Source organism: Brassica rapa, chromosome A04 (genome assembly GCF_000309985.2).
Source record: "Brassica rapa cultivar Chiifu-401-42 chromosome A04, CAAS_Brap_v3.01, whole genome shotgun sequence".
Classification (NCBI taxonomy): domain Eukaryota; kingdom Viridiplantae; phylum Streptophyta; class Magnoliopsida; order Brassicales; family Brassicaceae; genus Brassica; species Brassica rapa.
This window is the reverse complement of record NC_024798.2, coordinates 19,489,043-19,504,605: the sequence shown is the minus strand read 5'-3', so window position 1 is coordinate 19,504,605 and position 15,563 is coordinate 19,489,043. Positions and strand designations below refer to the sequence as shown.

Sequence of the window (15,563 nt, the reverse complement as noted above, 5' to 3'; positions counted from 1 at the left end):
CGGAGTTTGATCACTGTCTGCCCCAAATTGTTAATTATATAGTGTTTCTTTTTGAAATTAATGTCCCTTATTTAGCAAGTATCTCTGCACAGATAGGATGTTTCTTTTTTAGGAGCAAATTACATATACGGAATATATAACATAAGTCACCATGTATTACTCAGTACTTATTTATGCTTCAACACTCCATCATGCTTATGTTTTAACTCGCTCTCTAATCGTCCGTTAGATTCAGAGGTTCTATCCACCAGCCACTTTATGACATCAGTAAATACGATTTCTGAATTTTCAGGAGTTTCTCCATACAATAAAGCATGCCACATGTTAGGGTAAAGCTTGACTGTTTTGTCCGAGCTTGAAGCCACTTCATATAGCATTTTGCTGACGCTTTTGTCCGTCACTTTATCATCTTCTCCGTGAAGAACAATGAAAGGAATCGATACCTAGTTCAAAAGCGATAGTCAAGTAATTAATTATCAAATTGGGTAAAAATGTTTTGATGTATTGTAACCATTACTAAATACACATGTCCATAATAACTAAAGAAAATTAGAACCTCCTGAAGATTCTTCTCGAGATCCAAGCTAACCAGCAAAAGTTGGTAGGCGGTATTTAGGCGAGGCCGGCCTTTGTAGCAAAATTCGTTCTCCCTCACCTGTAAAAATCAATAAGAATCATACGTAAAAGTAATATCAAGATTTATAGTAAAACTTGGCTTCTTAGATCATCATAATCAATCACCTGAGTTCTGATGTGGGGTTCTTTAATCGCAATGTCAAGAATATCACTGCCTGGAACTATTTTCCACGTTGGAATAAACGAGCAAAGCTTTATGAGAATTGAGATCACTACTGGATGTGGCTTTACCTCTTCAGCTAACTGTACATAAAAACCTTTCTACTTAAATTATAGTAACAACTATTGACAATAAGGAATACCGTAGCAAGTAGCGGAGTAGGTGGATTACAAACTAGGAGATAAGATATTGGAAGGTGATCTCGCTATTTCAAGGATATTTATTGCTAATCCAATAATCAGACTAGATTGTTGAAAGTTTGTTTTTTATGCTCACCTTAGGAATCAATATCAATTTTATACACAATCGTTAAAGCATCATTCAGAACTTAATGAAACAAGAAAACAAGAAAATAAATTGGCGTTTTTATATCGTCTGAAGTACAATTTTCGTCACATCATTATCAAGAAAACAACCTTTTCTTAGTAACAACTTCGAAGGTTATTATTTTCTAAAATATGATCACTAACGAAAACAAATAATTACCATTTTTGTAACAACTTTGTTTTACCTTTTAATTATTTTATTACTTTTTAGTAACAACTTCTAAAGATATACTATTTTTTCATAAAAATGATCACTAACAAAACTCATAATTATGAAGAAACAACTGAAAATAAAAGATAACACTAAGAAACAAAATGAAAGGAGAGGATAATCACAAACCTTACACATGGGTGCGACTAAAACGGCACCGTCCCAAAAATCAGGCTTCTTTCTAGCCAAGAGCAACACAACTGCTCCTCCCATGGATTCTCCAAGTAGAAACCTCATCTTCCCTTTATTCTCTTCTTTCTCTTCAATTCAATCAACCATTTCTTTTTCTTTCACTAAGTTAATGAAAACTTAACAAATAATTAAGGCATTTTTTGTAGAAAAATTACCACAAATTGTAGAGTAATGAATAGAGACATCATCAACGAGATCATCAAAGTTACTAATGTAACCACTTAGTCCCTCGGATTTACCGTGTCCTTCATAGTCCATTCCATAGACTGCAAAACCGGCCTTGGCTAGCCTCGTCGCTGTACCTGATTATTCCCATTTAATTATTAGTTATGTGATAGTAAATATCTAAATTCGATATGACATAACAAAAAAAAAATTGATAATAAGAAGGCGAAACTGTTCATAGTGATGCTAGTCTCCGCAGCGTAGCCATGGCACAAGAAGAGCAAGGCCTTTGGTTCCTGCTCGACCGGTTTCCATACACAAGTGAACAACTTCATGCCTCGTGAGTTCAACACAAAATTCTGCAAAACAAGGAAAGAAAACAAATAAATTGGACATTCAATCCATTTTCTACTGTTATTTATATATATAGCTCTATATGAATTAGGAAACTTATGGACTCTAACCTCTTCATACATAACCATGATGCTCTGTTTTTATACAAAGATTATGATATTTTGTTTGTTTTTAAGAGCGTATGCTGAAAACGAAGAGAGAGAGTGGTGTCCAATTTATAGAGAAGAGTCGAGAGGAATCAAGTGTAACTTCAAATAAATTTTAAAAAATTAAAAAGAGGAATCAAGTGAGCCAGAAAATAGGGAAGCCGCGTAGAGACGCTGCGTTATGAAAATATTTAGAACGTTTAAACGTGTCAAGTCTTCGTGGGATTTTTTCGTTATAGATGACGTTAAAAGAGACTTTTGAATTATAACATTTTTTTCTTCTTCAATGAATGCGTTAGTGGTTAGTGCTTGACCGGTGAAGTTTTGTTTCTTTTCATTTGACAAAATGGCAAATACTCCGATTGAGTAATTATTCAGTTGACATGCCATTATCAACTTGTCTTTTAAGTTTTTAATGTAAGGAATGGATATACATGTATTTATGTCTTGTGTAAACTTTTGTATGTATCATCCTATTTATTAGAGGTAATTGTCATAACCCTACTCATAATTACAATTTTGAATTTTCTATCTCATTATTTATAACGATGGCGTCTTCAATTAGAAATTATTTTAAGTTTAATATTTCATTCAGTCTGATTCAATGTGTCAAGAAAAGAAGAAAAAATCAGTCCAGTTAGATTTGATCTCAACCGTGTATGTAAACCAACCACCCAAATACATGCAAGTACTGTAGCCTATAGCTAAGTTTTATCTTTCTATGATTAGTTCTTTCCAATAATTGTTTGTGAGATATAAAATACAAGATATATAAAAAGAAACTTGCATTAAATCCTTCTAGGTTAAGACTTTAATTTTAAAATTAATTAATATTCGTCTACCAGTGGCTCAATCATGTTTATTATTTATTTGAGTGGAATACCACACATGATTCATGAATGGTGAATATTTATATATAGCTGTAGGGTTAGCATATATCAGTTGTTACTTTAGCGAGTTAACCGACAAAAACATGTGAAGAGTATCAAATGGTAGTTCTAACATCGCTAGTTCAATCTAATTTAGGAGTAATGATTTTCTTTTAAAACGCAGTTGTTGGTCGTAAACACCACAAATACGCTAGTATCCAAATTCTTCTAAAAATGTAAAGAAAGAAATACACTTCTACCAAAAAGTTGGTGTCATCTAACTTAAGAAACAAAGAATGGCACAGTTTATAAATGTTTAAGAAAATAGGGTTCCATATTCCCCAGTTACATGACTTGTGAAAAATATTAGAACTTGGCCCATATATTATCAAAACTGGCCCATTAACAATGCCCATACTGAAAGCCCAACTAAACATAAATCCTAAAATCCGATACAAGTCCCAAGCCATCATCGTCTTCATCTCTGACAACACCATGCATACCAAGGAGGAGACGCAATGGGTGAGAGAGCCAACCTCAAACTCTGAAACTTTTCAACCGCAACAGCGTTCCATGTTCTCTTTCTTTACGTTCGGACCTTTGACATTGTTGTTTTGTAATGTGAACAGCGAGAATCAAGGTTCATGAGCTGAGGGAGAAATCAAAAACTGACCTTTCGGCTCAGCTGCAGGACTTCAAGGCGGAGCTAGCTCTTCTTCGCGTCGCCAAGGTCACTGGAGGCGCTCCAAACAAGCTCTCAAAGATGTAAGTCTCTCTAATATAGCTTAACGCTTCCGTTCTTGATCCGTTCCGACAGTGACTGATCTAAGTTTGTGTTTGTGTTTTTAAAGTAAGGTGGTGAGGAAGTCATAGCTCAGGTGTTGACCGTGATATCACAGAAGCAGAAGCTTGCTCTGAGAGAGGCGTACAAGACCAAGAAGTTTTTGCCTCTTGATCTTCGTCCCAAGAAGACTAGAGCTATCAGGAGGAGACTCACCAAGCATCAGGCGTCGCTCAAGACAGAGAGGGAGGAGAAGAAAGAAATTTACTTTCCAATTAGAAAGTACGCTATTAAGGTGTAATCTTTTATTAATCACATCATTTAAACATTCCTTAAACTCATCTTATTGAAAGATTATTATTCACAAACGCGTTATATTTATTTTAACAAAACGTTCAAGTGAATTATGAAAAATGTACATGTGAGCTGAGATTATAAAGTAACTATGTTGTATATAGTCTAAAACTCAAACATCGATTATAATTTTTTTTGCTTCTTAAGCTAAACATCAGTTTGATCTTATAAAATTATCTGTGAGAAAGAGACAAATGTTGATAAATTTGGACTTTGGAATAACTTGTCCTAGTCTCCTAGAGCCACGATTTTGACTTTTGGAGGATCAATGCAGCCAATTTGTTTTCATGTTATGATTATCTCATTGTTCATTTTAATTCAAACAACTAGTACTCGGTTGACAGAACCAAAGTAACTTTAAAATAACAACATAACCGATTCTTCAATCTCTCTACCTAACCACCTCTAAATCTCTAACCGGATTGTTATAAGTTTTGTGTTGTTAACTTGCTATATGTCGAACAGCTTATTGCTGGTCTAGATTTGCTTTGTCAGCTCTGATGCAGACCGTCATCTATAAGCCGTTGACTTTGTTAAGCAAATTATCTTCTTATTTTTTTCCATCAATTCAACTCGTGTATGTATTTGTATTTTTGTATATTATAAGGCATGTAAAATACATAACATGAGAGAGATCACGCGTATCTTTGTTCGGCTAGTCAAAGAAATAGGTTAATAGGCTTATATAGTGAACAAACAATGATCTGAAAGTGATAAAATATATGTTATATCTTTGGTTTCAGTATTTACAATTGAATTATATAAGTCGTAGTTTCACACTCATACTAACCTCTCAACTTGTCTGTATCTTATGGATTCATAACACAAAAACTAACAATAAGTATGTAGCTTCATAGATTTACATAATGAAGTGTTATATAGGTACAATTATAAATAAAAATTGAAAATCTTTAAAGGTAAACACAACTCTAATAAAAACAATATAAAAGCCGTGGAATTAATTAACGAAGATAGAACCATATATTAGAAAACTCAAAGTCGACAATGTGAAATCTTCAAAAGTCTCATTGTTCTCACCTCAAAACTAAAGTTGACTTTGTCACCAAATCCTATATTTTAACAAGGTATCACATAAAACACACCTCTTATATTTGTATTAAGTAATCCAAAATTTGCTAAGTCAAAAGACTCAAATTCACTACCTATAGGCTATAATGCATCCATCTAACTAAAGACTTATTTGTATTAAGTAAATACAGAATGATATAAGAAACAAAAAAAAACTACAATATTTTGTCAATTTACTTGTATTTACCTAGAGAATTATACCATTATACTTTTAATTATTCGTTCAAATATAGTTTTAAGTAATAGAAATGTTTGGTTTGGTCTTTGGTTACAATCAAAACATTGAGAAACCATCTCTCTCTCTATAAAATGTTCATTGACCTTACAAAGACAATGAATAGAGTATCACCCAAGTAACTCTCATCAATGTCAAAACAAGCCAAGTGTGTTTCTTTCTCCACCACTTCTCCTAAATCAATCCTGTCTTCTCTTTCTTCATCCACTTCTTTCTCACAATCCCCTATCAACCAGACTTTTTCTCTGTCCATGGTGGAGGAAACCTTGGATTCCACGGAACCAATCATCAAGAAATGGGATCCAAACACAAAGACCATCTCTCTGTTCAGTCACAGCAGAAAACAAGCCAAAGAGTTCATCATATGCGTCCGTGACTTACGCAGAGCCATGCACTTTCTTGTCTCTCAACACTCTCAATCTCCCAACCTTGTTCTTACACATAGCCTGATGGAGATTGCTATGTCCAGGCTTGAAAAAAGAGTTCTTCATGATACTATCTTCCAACCTAGACCAGCTTGATCCTGAATCAGTCTCTGGTCACTCCTCAATATCTAGCTATTCAGAGTTTGAATATGTTATGCAATCTGATGATGAGATGGAGAAGGCTAGTGAATCCATCTCTGAGGTTGAGAAAGCTTCAGCTCTGGTGATGTCTGACTTAAAGGTCATAGCAGAGACTATGATCAGCTGTGGTTATGGTAAAGAGTGCATAAAGAGTTATAAGATGATCAGAAAGTCAATAGTTGATGAAGGGCTACACTTACTTGGGATCCAAAAGTGCAAGATCTCCTTGTTTAACAGAACTGATTGGAGCGTGCTTGAGCCTATGATCAAGAACTGGATCAAAGCTGCAAAGATTGGAGTCACAACACTCTTCAAAGGAGAGAAACTTCTCTGTGATCATGTCTTCTCTTCTTCCACTACAATAAGAGACTCTTGCTTCTATGAGATAGCTAACGAATCAGGGCTCAATCTCTTTAGTCTACCTGAGCTCGTCGTCAACAAGGAGAAGAAACCACCACCTGAGAGGATCTTCAAGCTCATGGATCTCTATGCAGCTATCTCTGAACTCAGGCCAGAGATAGAGCTGATCTTCAACTTTGATTCAGTTGCTTCTGTCAAGACATTGGCTATTTCATCACTCAAGAAACTCAAGAACTCAATCCACACGTGTCTCACGGAGTTTGAGTTGACAATACAAAAGGATTCTTCTAAAGCACTTACTCCTGGAGGAGGGATTCACAGGCTGACTCGAACAACAATGAGTTTTATATCATCATTGTCTGGATACAGCCGTGTCTTGTCTGAGGCCCTTGCGGAACACGCTATCAAGAGAAACACTCGTTTTCTTGAATCTTACTTCACGGCTCCAATCTTGGAAGATGAACACATCAACCACCATGCAACCTCGGTCCATATAGCTTGGCTCATACTGGTTCTCTTATGCAAACTAGACATTAAAGCAGAGAGTTACAAGGATGTGTCTCTCTCTTACCTCTTCCTAGTCAACAACATTCGGTTAGTGGTTGATACCGTTCGTTCAACTCATCACCTCAGGAACCTTTTAGGAGACGACTGGCTCACCAAGCACGAAGCAAAACTCAGAAGCTACACTACAAACTACGAGAACGCAGCATGGGCCAAAGTTTACCAAACCGTACCGGTGAGAACCAGTACCACACTATCACCAGACCAGGCCAAAACACATTTCAAGAGGTTTCACGTGGCATTCGAAGAAGCGTACATGAAACAATCATCATGTGTTATACTTGATGCGAAACTGAGAGACGAGTTTAAGGTTTATATAGCAAGGAAACTCGTACCGGAGTACAAAGAGTTTTACCAAAAGTACTTGCCAATGCTTAGAGAGGAGATAAACATAGAGATGCTGGTGAGGTTTAAACCTGATAACTTGGAGAACTATCTCTCCGATCTTTTCCATGGAACACCAATGCTTAGTGACTCTTCTTCTTCTGCTTCTTCTTCTTCCATGTGTATCTCACTTGGATGTGGATGAAAAATTCACAGAGCATTGTCTAGCATATTCACTCAAAAATGGATGTAAAAATTCAGCTTTGTATAATCATACCGGATTTTCTAGTGTCATGAAAACCGGTCGGACCGGGTGAGTCTTTGGTTTGATTATAAATTATCGTTTAATTCCCTACCCGAGATGCAAACAAATTTTAATATTTTACAATCATCCCTCAAGGCATTGGAATAAAATAAACTCAAGAGAATATACTCAAAACCGCATACTATGTAATTCATATAGGTGTTTCAAAAAAAAGAAGTAATTCATATATATTTTTATAATATCATTCATATATGAGGGAGATGACATTTGAAAATGGGGCAATTAAACCCTGGAATCAAGTAATATGTCTGAAACATGCTACAATCACAATGGGATGTGACCTTGCCGATACCTAAATAAAAGAGTTCCACACTATATTACAAATTAAACATCTATACAGAAAACGATAAATACGTAATATAAAAAATTATGCTATGAAGCGTATTGAAAATTTGTGTTTGGTGAATAAAATCAAAATTATTATAATATGTTGATTCTTAAAAATCCAAATACTATACTATTAGGTGTTTTGCCCGCACATGCGAACCTATTTTTTTGTGAACATTTATTAGTTTATATTTTATTAATTCAAAAATCAAAATGATAATTTTTTATTTATATTTTTTTAAAAAATTAAATCAAACATCAAATTATTTATATATGACAAATATTTTTATTTATTCAAATACTTTTTTTATTTATATTTAACTATAAATAATTTCATATCTTAATTTTCAATTTTTATAATAGAAAATATTATTTCAAGGTAACAATACAATATATAAGATAACAACACAATATAATAAGAATTATCTTATTATAATATATATAGGAATTATCTTTTTATTTTTAAATATATTTTTGATTTTGGATAATTCTTAGTTTTAAACACTTATATTATTAAAAAATCAAATTCGTTTTTATTTTTTATTAATTTATATATTTAATTTATTAAGGGTATCATCGATATTAACCACTCTAATTTTTAACGTGGGAGTTCCGTTGCTAAAAATTACTTCGCAAATAATAGTATAGATAGATGTTGTATTTTCTCGAGTTTGTACTATAAATATTAAGATTTGAGAATATTAACCAAACCAAGCGAGTGTCAAAGTTTTCTTTTAACAGAATCATTTGAATGTCTTTAATAAAATAAAATGTTATGTTTTATATAAATCATTTATTTTTTCTTTAAATACATTATATATACTTTTGATCTTAAAATTTTATGTTCTGGTTGTATCTACTAATGTTTTGTAAATTTGGGAAGAAGCAAACATATCACCTTATCTGTAGATTAAATGTCTTTGTGTTAGCATTACAATATACGGGTCACGACACAATCATATCGTTGTATCATACTATTTGGTCAGTGTTGATGTATTTATTAACCACTAACCAATAAGACAGAAAATTAGCAAACACGTGGGCTTCTACCAAGAATATTGTCGCTAATCGTCGTCCTTGTCTAAATTTAAAGAAATCCAAATACACATAATAAAACACCATAAGTAAAATAATTATCAGATAGGCTATTATACCAATACTTAAAGTTAATTATGTATGAGATACTTTTGTTTTTATTCTAAAACTTTGTCTTGCTATTCGTTCTTTCATTGTTTAAGGTTTAATCACCATTAGTGAAGATGATGAACCCGTTAACTTTCTAAACCCAATCAAATAAATCTTCCTAATTTTATTATTTATTTCCTAATATTTTTATCATAGATGTACGTAAAATAAAAACACAATTTGGTCCACACTCCACAGTTGTACCATCTTTACCAAATCAAAAACCTAACACTAAACTTTCTCTTGCATATATAAAAACACACCTCCTCTACTCTTAACTCATATCACTAATCACCAAAACATAATACAAAAAGAAGAAACACGCATTAACAAAATGGCAGCTAATCTAGAGTGGTGTGACAGTGATGTAGAGGAAGATTACATAGACATGGAAGTCACTTCTTTCACTAACCTCGTACGCAAAGCTCTCAACAACAACAACAACAACAAGCCTAGAGAATTTGAGTTCCAAATGTCTCATCTATGTCCTCTCGAGATAGACAAAACCACTTCTCCAGCAGATGAACTCTTCTACAAAGGGAAGCTCCTCCCTCTTCACTTACCTCCACGTCTCCAAATGGTTCAAAAGCTTCTAGAAGAGTACACCTTTGATGAAGAGTTCTACAGCACACCGTTAGCCACCGGTACGGTTACAACTCCGGTGACGAGTAACACTCCGTTTGAATCTTGCACCGTCTCTCCGGTAGATTCTTGTCAAGTGAGCAAAGAGCTTAACCCCAAAGACTATTTTCTTGAATATTCAAGTTCACTGGAGGATGATGAGAAGAAGAAATCTTGGGGCAAGAAGCTAAGATTGATCAAACAGTTGAGTTTTGGAACTAAGATTAAAGCTTCGAGAGCTTATCTAAGATCGTTCTTTGGGAAGTCAAGTTGTTCTGATGAGTCGAGAGTTGCTGATGAAGGATCTATGTTGAGGTATTCTCGAGAAGAGAGACCTAAAAAGCAGAGTAACGGTTCTGTTCCTAGGAGCCATAGGAGATCGTTTTCGGTTTCTATGAGAAGACAAGCTGCAAAGAGTTTGAACAACAAGTCATCGACTAGCTTAGGGTTTCGTCCGTTGCAGTTTTTGAAGAGAAGTACGAGTTCGAGCTCAGAGGTAGAGAACTCTATTCAAGGAGCTATCTTGCATTGCAAGCAATCTCAGCAACAGAAGCAGAGGCAGTATAGTGTTAATGAGGTTGGATTTTGTTCGTTGTCAACTTCCAAAACTGCAAGGGCAGATGATCAAGAACGGGCTCAGATGTTTAGGGGTTAACTAAATAAATAAATTAGACTGAAGACTATGAGAAGATAATAATGAGTGAGAGTGTGAGAACTAAAGATTAGATTCTTTGTTTTCTTTTGATTTTTACTCTTATTTTGCTTCTTTGTTTTTCGATGAAATTTCATAAATCCCTAAGGCCATTTCCGTGTAAAAAATAAATAAATATGATTACAAATATTTGTTTTAGATTCAGTTACATGTGATTAGAAATTTTTTATTCGATTCCAGTTTCGAAACATAAATTTATTCAAGTGTCTACCATAATCTGAGAGTATTTAAGGATTTTATTATCCAGTAGTAGAGTGGTAACTTTTTCTCCCAATATATGTGTTTAAAATCATATGTAACACGTATGTTTGATGTTGTTTAGCTTGTTTATCTTTATTTTTCTCATATTGGTTTTTCTTAATATTGACATTACACCGCATAACAGTTATGAATTAATATTTTTTTTGCTATGGTTGTTCATAATTGATTTTATATAATTGTAACTAAAAATATCATATGAATAATTTAATTTACACTTAATTATTGTGAAAACGTGAATTGTCTCTAATTTGACACATCTTTTGAACTTAACTATTGCATAAAATCACCACAAGTAGTGATATTAGCAGGAAAAAAAAATCTCAAAGGACAAAAGAGAAAACACATAAATTACTGGAGATTGATTGAGAGCAGGGGCGGCTTATTATAAGGGGGTGGTCAGCGCGACCCAGTGGCGGACCTAGGACCTAATTTTAGGTGGGTCAAACCATGAAAAAAAATAAAAAGTGTCAATAGTGGGGTTTGAACCTGGGATTATGGGTGTCACTAAGGGTATTTTACCAGCAGAGCTAGATGAATTCCATTGTTAACTAATACAAAACACATATTTATTCAGATTTAAGGTGTGTCATGTGACACCCCATCTCTTAACGTGGGTCCGCCACTGGTGACCACCCCGGACCTAGTCTAAATATTAAAGGAACCAATCACGGACTGACACGTGTCAGTGAGACCCGTAAATAGTGTAAGAAATGGACCGAAAACGATTCTTATCTCGCGATTTTTGTAACTGTTTCTAGTTTTTTTATAGGGTCCACACCCATAAGAGTCGCTTTAAAAGACCGCGATAAAAATGGTCTAAGAACATTAGAAACTAATAACTATTGGCACAACTAAAAATAATAATATTGAAACTAATAGTTATAGGGCACACAAAAAAAATTTGCCCAAGGGCCCTGCATGGTAATGAGCCGGCCCTGATTGAGAGACTGAAATGATGATTCCCTAAACACGAGTGTACAGAGTCAGACGGTCGCTAGAAAGGTTCACTTCTCGTAAAGTTGAAAATCTGGAAACATGGATCCTTGCTTTCAGAAAGCTGATCGCTACTTCGCTCCATAGTTATTTTTTAATATTTAAGTGTAATTTGTGAAAACAAATCATTTATATGTCAATGAAGAAATGATGTCTACGTGTACATAAAAGCATCATTACAAGACATGATGACGTACACAGTAACCTAGGGGTTAGGTTGAAATCCGAAGTCTAATTAACCCATTTTCTAATGTTAATTAAGTATCTTATCCAGCGTCCTCTTTTTATGTTAATCTCTATCAACCTTTACACATAATAATCTGTTAATGGCAAACTATTAGTGTACAATATTGGTTAGAGTTGATATATTCTTGGTTTATGTTATTAGTATTGATACAAGATGTAAAACAAAAAAAATCCAAAAAAAGAAGATGTAAAACAAAATTATAGTTACTTTAAAATGTAATTAACATCGACTAAATCGAATAACATAAAGTTCTTTAAACTTGATCATCTTTTTCTCGAGCCATCTTTTTCTCGATCCCCTTCAGCTCAACTAACATAAACCATCCATACTTAATCCCTGCGAAAACGTCTTCTTCGAAAATTCATATATTATTAATTAGAAACAGATTTTAACAAAGTTTTATTTGAATTCTTTATATGGTTAAGATTAAAGTTTTGATTCTTTTATATCTTATTTTCTTTTGTAAGGTTTGACTGTTCCACACATTGTAGTTTCATCTAAATTATTTTTATATGGTTTATCCTCCATTATCTTACACATTGGTTGGTTGTCACTTGTCACTATGATTTTAGCCACTCACTCGTTATGGCTTTTTGTAAACCTGGAGTTTATCTAATGCATGTGCAGTAAACTCGAATTGTTAGATTAGATAGATAATAAGCCCAATAATATACACAAACAAATTTTTATAGTGTATGTCTCTTGCAAGAATTAAGGGACACTCGTGAATTTTGAGAAAATCAGTCCAAGGCCAAATGGAAAGAATTATGGTATCACATCATTATAAATATAATCATATAAGGCTTAAACAATATAATCAACTCTAAAAGGCAGCTTGGGAGGACGGGAAGGGACAAGAGAACCCAAAGCTGTGTACTACTTTTTAATAGCTTTTGGCGTGTTTGATTTAGAGCGTGTGCATCAATTTAAACTTTCAAAGCCTTAAAATAAGATTACCTTGTCCAAAGCTATTCTTTCTCTTTTGAACTTTTGTTTGTGGCATATATATAAAACAAAAGAAGAACAAGACAATGAAAAAGGAACCCTTAGCGCATCATGCGGACATACTCATTCTGATTGTCCACTAAAGATCGCCATTTTATTAGGGAAGATTACCCATAAGATCAAACTTTTTAAGAGAAACTAGATTTTGACCCGCACGCCCGTGCGGGTGTATTTTAAAAAAAAATATAATGCTATTTGCTTTTTATATCACTATTTAGAGTTGAAAAAAAAAACTCAAATTCGAAGAATCGAACTAATCCCAATCCGAAGAAGTAGTACTAAATCCGAACCGAATTGATTAAATATCTGAATTATTCAAAATTTTGGTATTTGAAGAACTGAAACCTAATCCGATCTGAACCGAAGTATTTTGGGTATCCAAAATAGATTTATATACTTATATATATTAATTATTTTTAGATTTAATATATATATAAAAACATCCAGAATATATATATACTTTTAAGTTCGCATAAATGCTTGAAAATATATACAAATAATTAAATGTAAATATCTTAAATAGTTAAAAGATACTCATAACTCCAAAAAAATACTTAAATAATTATTAATTCTCTATCCAAATATTTAAACCAAACCTATTTAAATTGGTTATCCAAATCCGAACCAAATCCACAAATATCTGAATTGAACATGAAATCCTAAAAAAACCCGAAAACGAACCCGAACGCCCACCCCTAATCACTATTATATATATATATATATATATATATATATATATATCCTATATGTGTCATCATAGGTTATAAAATATGTGTTATCATATAATTAATCGTATTTTATACCTACCATCAAATATATTTTCTTATAATTAATAATATTTTATACGTACAATCACATAAATAATCACATATATTATATTTTAAAATTTAATGTAAAATATAAAAACCATAATTTAAGTTGGTGTTTGAAATTGAGCTTTATATTGTATTTTTATTATATATATTGAAAACATTTTTATAATAGTTATTGGAAAATATGTTAGTAAAAATCAAAATTTGAATATATGTATAATTTTTAAATGAATTTTTGATATAAATCAATTTTAAATTATTATTTTGATTTGAATATATATATCAAGTAACATAAACCCATTACTTTTTAATATAATGTAATGGACTTTCAATTTTTTTAGTAGCATAAGCCCATTATTTTTTTTTTTAGCTTACTGCTATCCATGTTTCCAAACAGTACTATTTTTTTAAGTACTATTTTTTTAACTACTATTCATATTACCAAACAATCCTAATGTGTACTTCAACTTTAATAATATAGATATGTTTCTTACATCCGTTACACATCAAACTTTTGTCAATCTCTTAGGCCCATCTCATGTTTGGATACCCGAACCCGAATGGATAATATCCGAACCCGAGATTGGATACCCGAACCCGAATGGATAATATCCGAACCCGAATGGATATCCGAAGATAACCGAACAAATGTATAATTAACCTTATATTTCTAGTTTACATCTCTTATTTTATATAAAATATTTATATTAATACTACACATACTTTAAGTTCATATGATATACATGCAATTACGGAAAAAATGATTTGGTACTCACTTAAAAAGCATGTCAAGTTTTTTTATTTCAAAAATTAACAAAAAGTTACATCCAAAATTTTAAAACAATAACTAAATTAATGCATTATTAGTTTTAAAATGTTATGTCCAAATCTATTAACCATTTAATCTATTAAAAAAAAGTTAAGTAAAATTTATATTCTTAAATACAAAAAATTTAAGAAATGAAAAATTTAATTTTTTTTCAAAATCTAAATATCCGAACCCGATCCGAAATAACCGAAACCGAACTAAAAATACCCGAACCCGACCCGAAGTATATAAATACCCGAACGGGTCCTACACCTCTATACCAAAATACCCGAAAATCCGAAATACCCGATCCAAACCCGAACGGATACCCGAACGCCCACCCCTAGTTTCCTTCTTTCCTTTGTTTTTCTGCTAAATAACATTATATATTCTCTTTTGTTATATTTTTTTTTATTTTTTTCTTTAATATCAGTTTTGGAAAAAAAATATAATTTATTTAAATTTTACTTTCGAAATTGATTTTCAACTAAAATGAATATTTTTTAAAATAAAGTTATCGTGCGTAGTAAATATATATATGATTTTATAATATTATTTATATTAAGTATCTAAAATTTTAAAATTGCTTACCTTTTTAGTATGACTTACTTTGAAAAAATGTAAGATGTAAAACAGTATATTTTAAAAATTAATATAATGTAATTTATTAAATTATATTAATATATATATATATATATATATATATATTATACATTATATTCCATGTTAAATTATTTTCTGGATCCGCTCCTGCTCCGGCCTCCATTACCGCATGGCCATTGATGGACTTCAACACCTTCAACGACTCCACTATCAATACCAAGGGGCGGCGAGGCACAACCTCCTTCTTTTTTTTTTCTACCACAACCTCCTCCATACTGTATGTTTAGTTTTTGTTCATTTGTAAGTGTTAAGTGCCAGTGTGTCCTTTTTTA

At 32.5% G+C, this 15,563-nt stretch overlaps 4 protein-coding genes across 4 annotated transcripts; 3 read left to right on the top strand and 1 right to left on the bottom strand.

Moving 5' to 3' along the window:
• Window positions 1–48: 48 nt before the first annotated feature.
• LOC103865714 (caffeoylshikimate esterase) lies at window positions 49–2,405 on the bottom strand. Its single transcript, XM_009143555.3, has 7 exons — window positions 2,155–2,405; window positions 1,923–2,049; window positions 1,681–1,827; window positions 1,463–1,593; window positions 742–879; window positions 557–655; window positions 49–443 (listed from the first exon to the last, which is right to left on the bottom strand). Exons 1-7 carry the CDS (start codon window positions 2,170–2,172, stop codon window positions 168–170), a joined length of 936 nt encoding a protein of 311 aa, XP_009141803.1. The 5' UTR covers window positions 2,173–2,405; the 3' UTR covers window positions 49–167.
• Window positions 2,406–2,648: 243 nt separating this feature from the next.
• On the top strand, window positions 2,649–7,810 carry LOC103865713 (exocyst complex component EXO70H1). The gene is given in 2 exon segments (XM_009143553.2): window positions 2,649–5,994; window positions 5,996–7,810. Coding segments are annotated over 2 exon segments (1,887 nt in total). The 5' UTR covers window positions 2,649–5,649; the 3' UTR covers window positions 7,538–7,810.
• LOC103866009 (60S ribosomal protein L35-2-like) lies at window positions 3,578–4,141 on the top strand. Its single transcript, XM_033289418.1, has 3 exons — window positions 3,578–3,581; window positions 3,689–3,799; window positions 3,915–4,141. Exons 1-3 carry the CDS (start codon window positions 3,578–3,580, stop codon window positions 4,139–4,141), a joined length of 342 nt encoding a protein of 113 aa, XP_033145309.1.
• A 572-nt stretch (window positions 7,811–8,382) lies between the features above and the next one.
• Window positions 8,383–12,261, top strand: LOC103865712 (probable membrane-associated kinase regulator 4). Its single transcript, XM_033290525.1, has one exon. The coding sequence runs from the start codon at window positions 9,504–9,506 to the stop codon at window positions 10,443–10,445; it is 942 nt and encodes a 313-aa protein (XP_033146416.1). The 5' UTR covers window positions 8,383–9,503; the 3' UTR covers window positions 10,446–12,261.
• The last annotated feature ends 3,302 nt before the right edge of the window (window positions 12,262–15,563 follow it).

What these genes read in the sequence shown, in the direction of transcription:
- LOC103865712 (XM_033290525.1), top strand. Translation starts at nt 9,504, where the DNA reads ATGGCAGCTAATCTAGAGTGGTGTGACAGTGATGTAGAGGAAGATTAC.
- LOC103866009 (XM_033289418.1), top strand. An exon ending in CGTCGCCAAGGTCACTGGAG is followed by an intron (nt 3,800 to 3,914) that starts GCGCTCCAAACA and finishes TTTTAAAGTAAG; the next exon opens with GTGGTGAGGAAGTCATAGCT.
- LOC103865714 (XM_009143555.3), bottom strand. An exon ending in TAGTCGCACCCATGTGTAAG is followed by an intron (nt 880 to 1,462) that starts GTTTGTGATTAT and finishes TTTTATGTACAG; the next exon opens with TTAGCTGAAGAGGTAAAGCC. An exon ending in TCGAGAAGAATCTTCAGGAG is followed by an intron (nt 444 to 556) that starts GTTCTAATTTTC and finishes CTTTTGAACTAG; the next exon opens with GTATCGATTCCTTTCATTGT.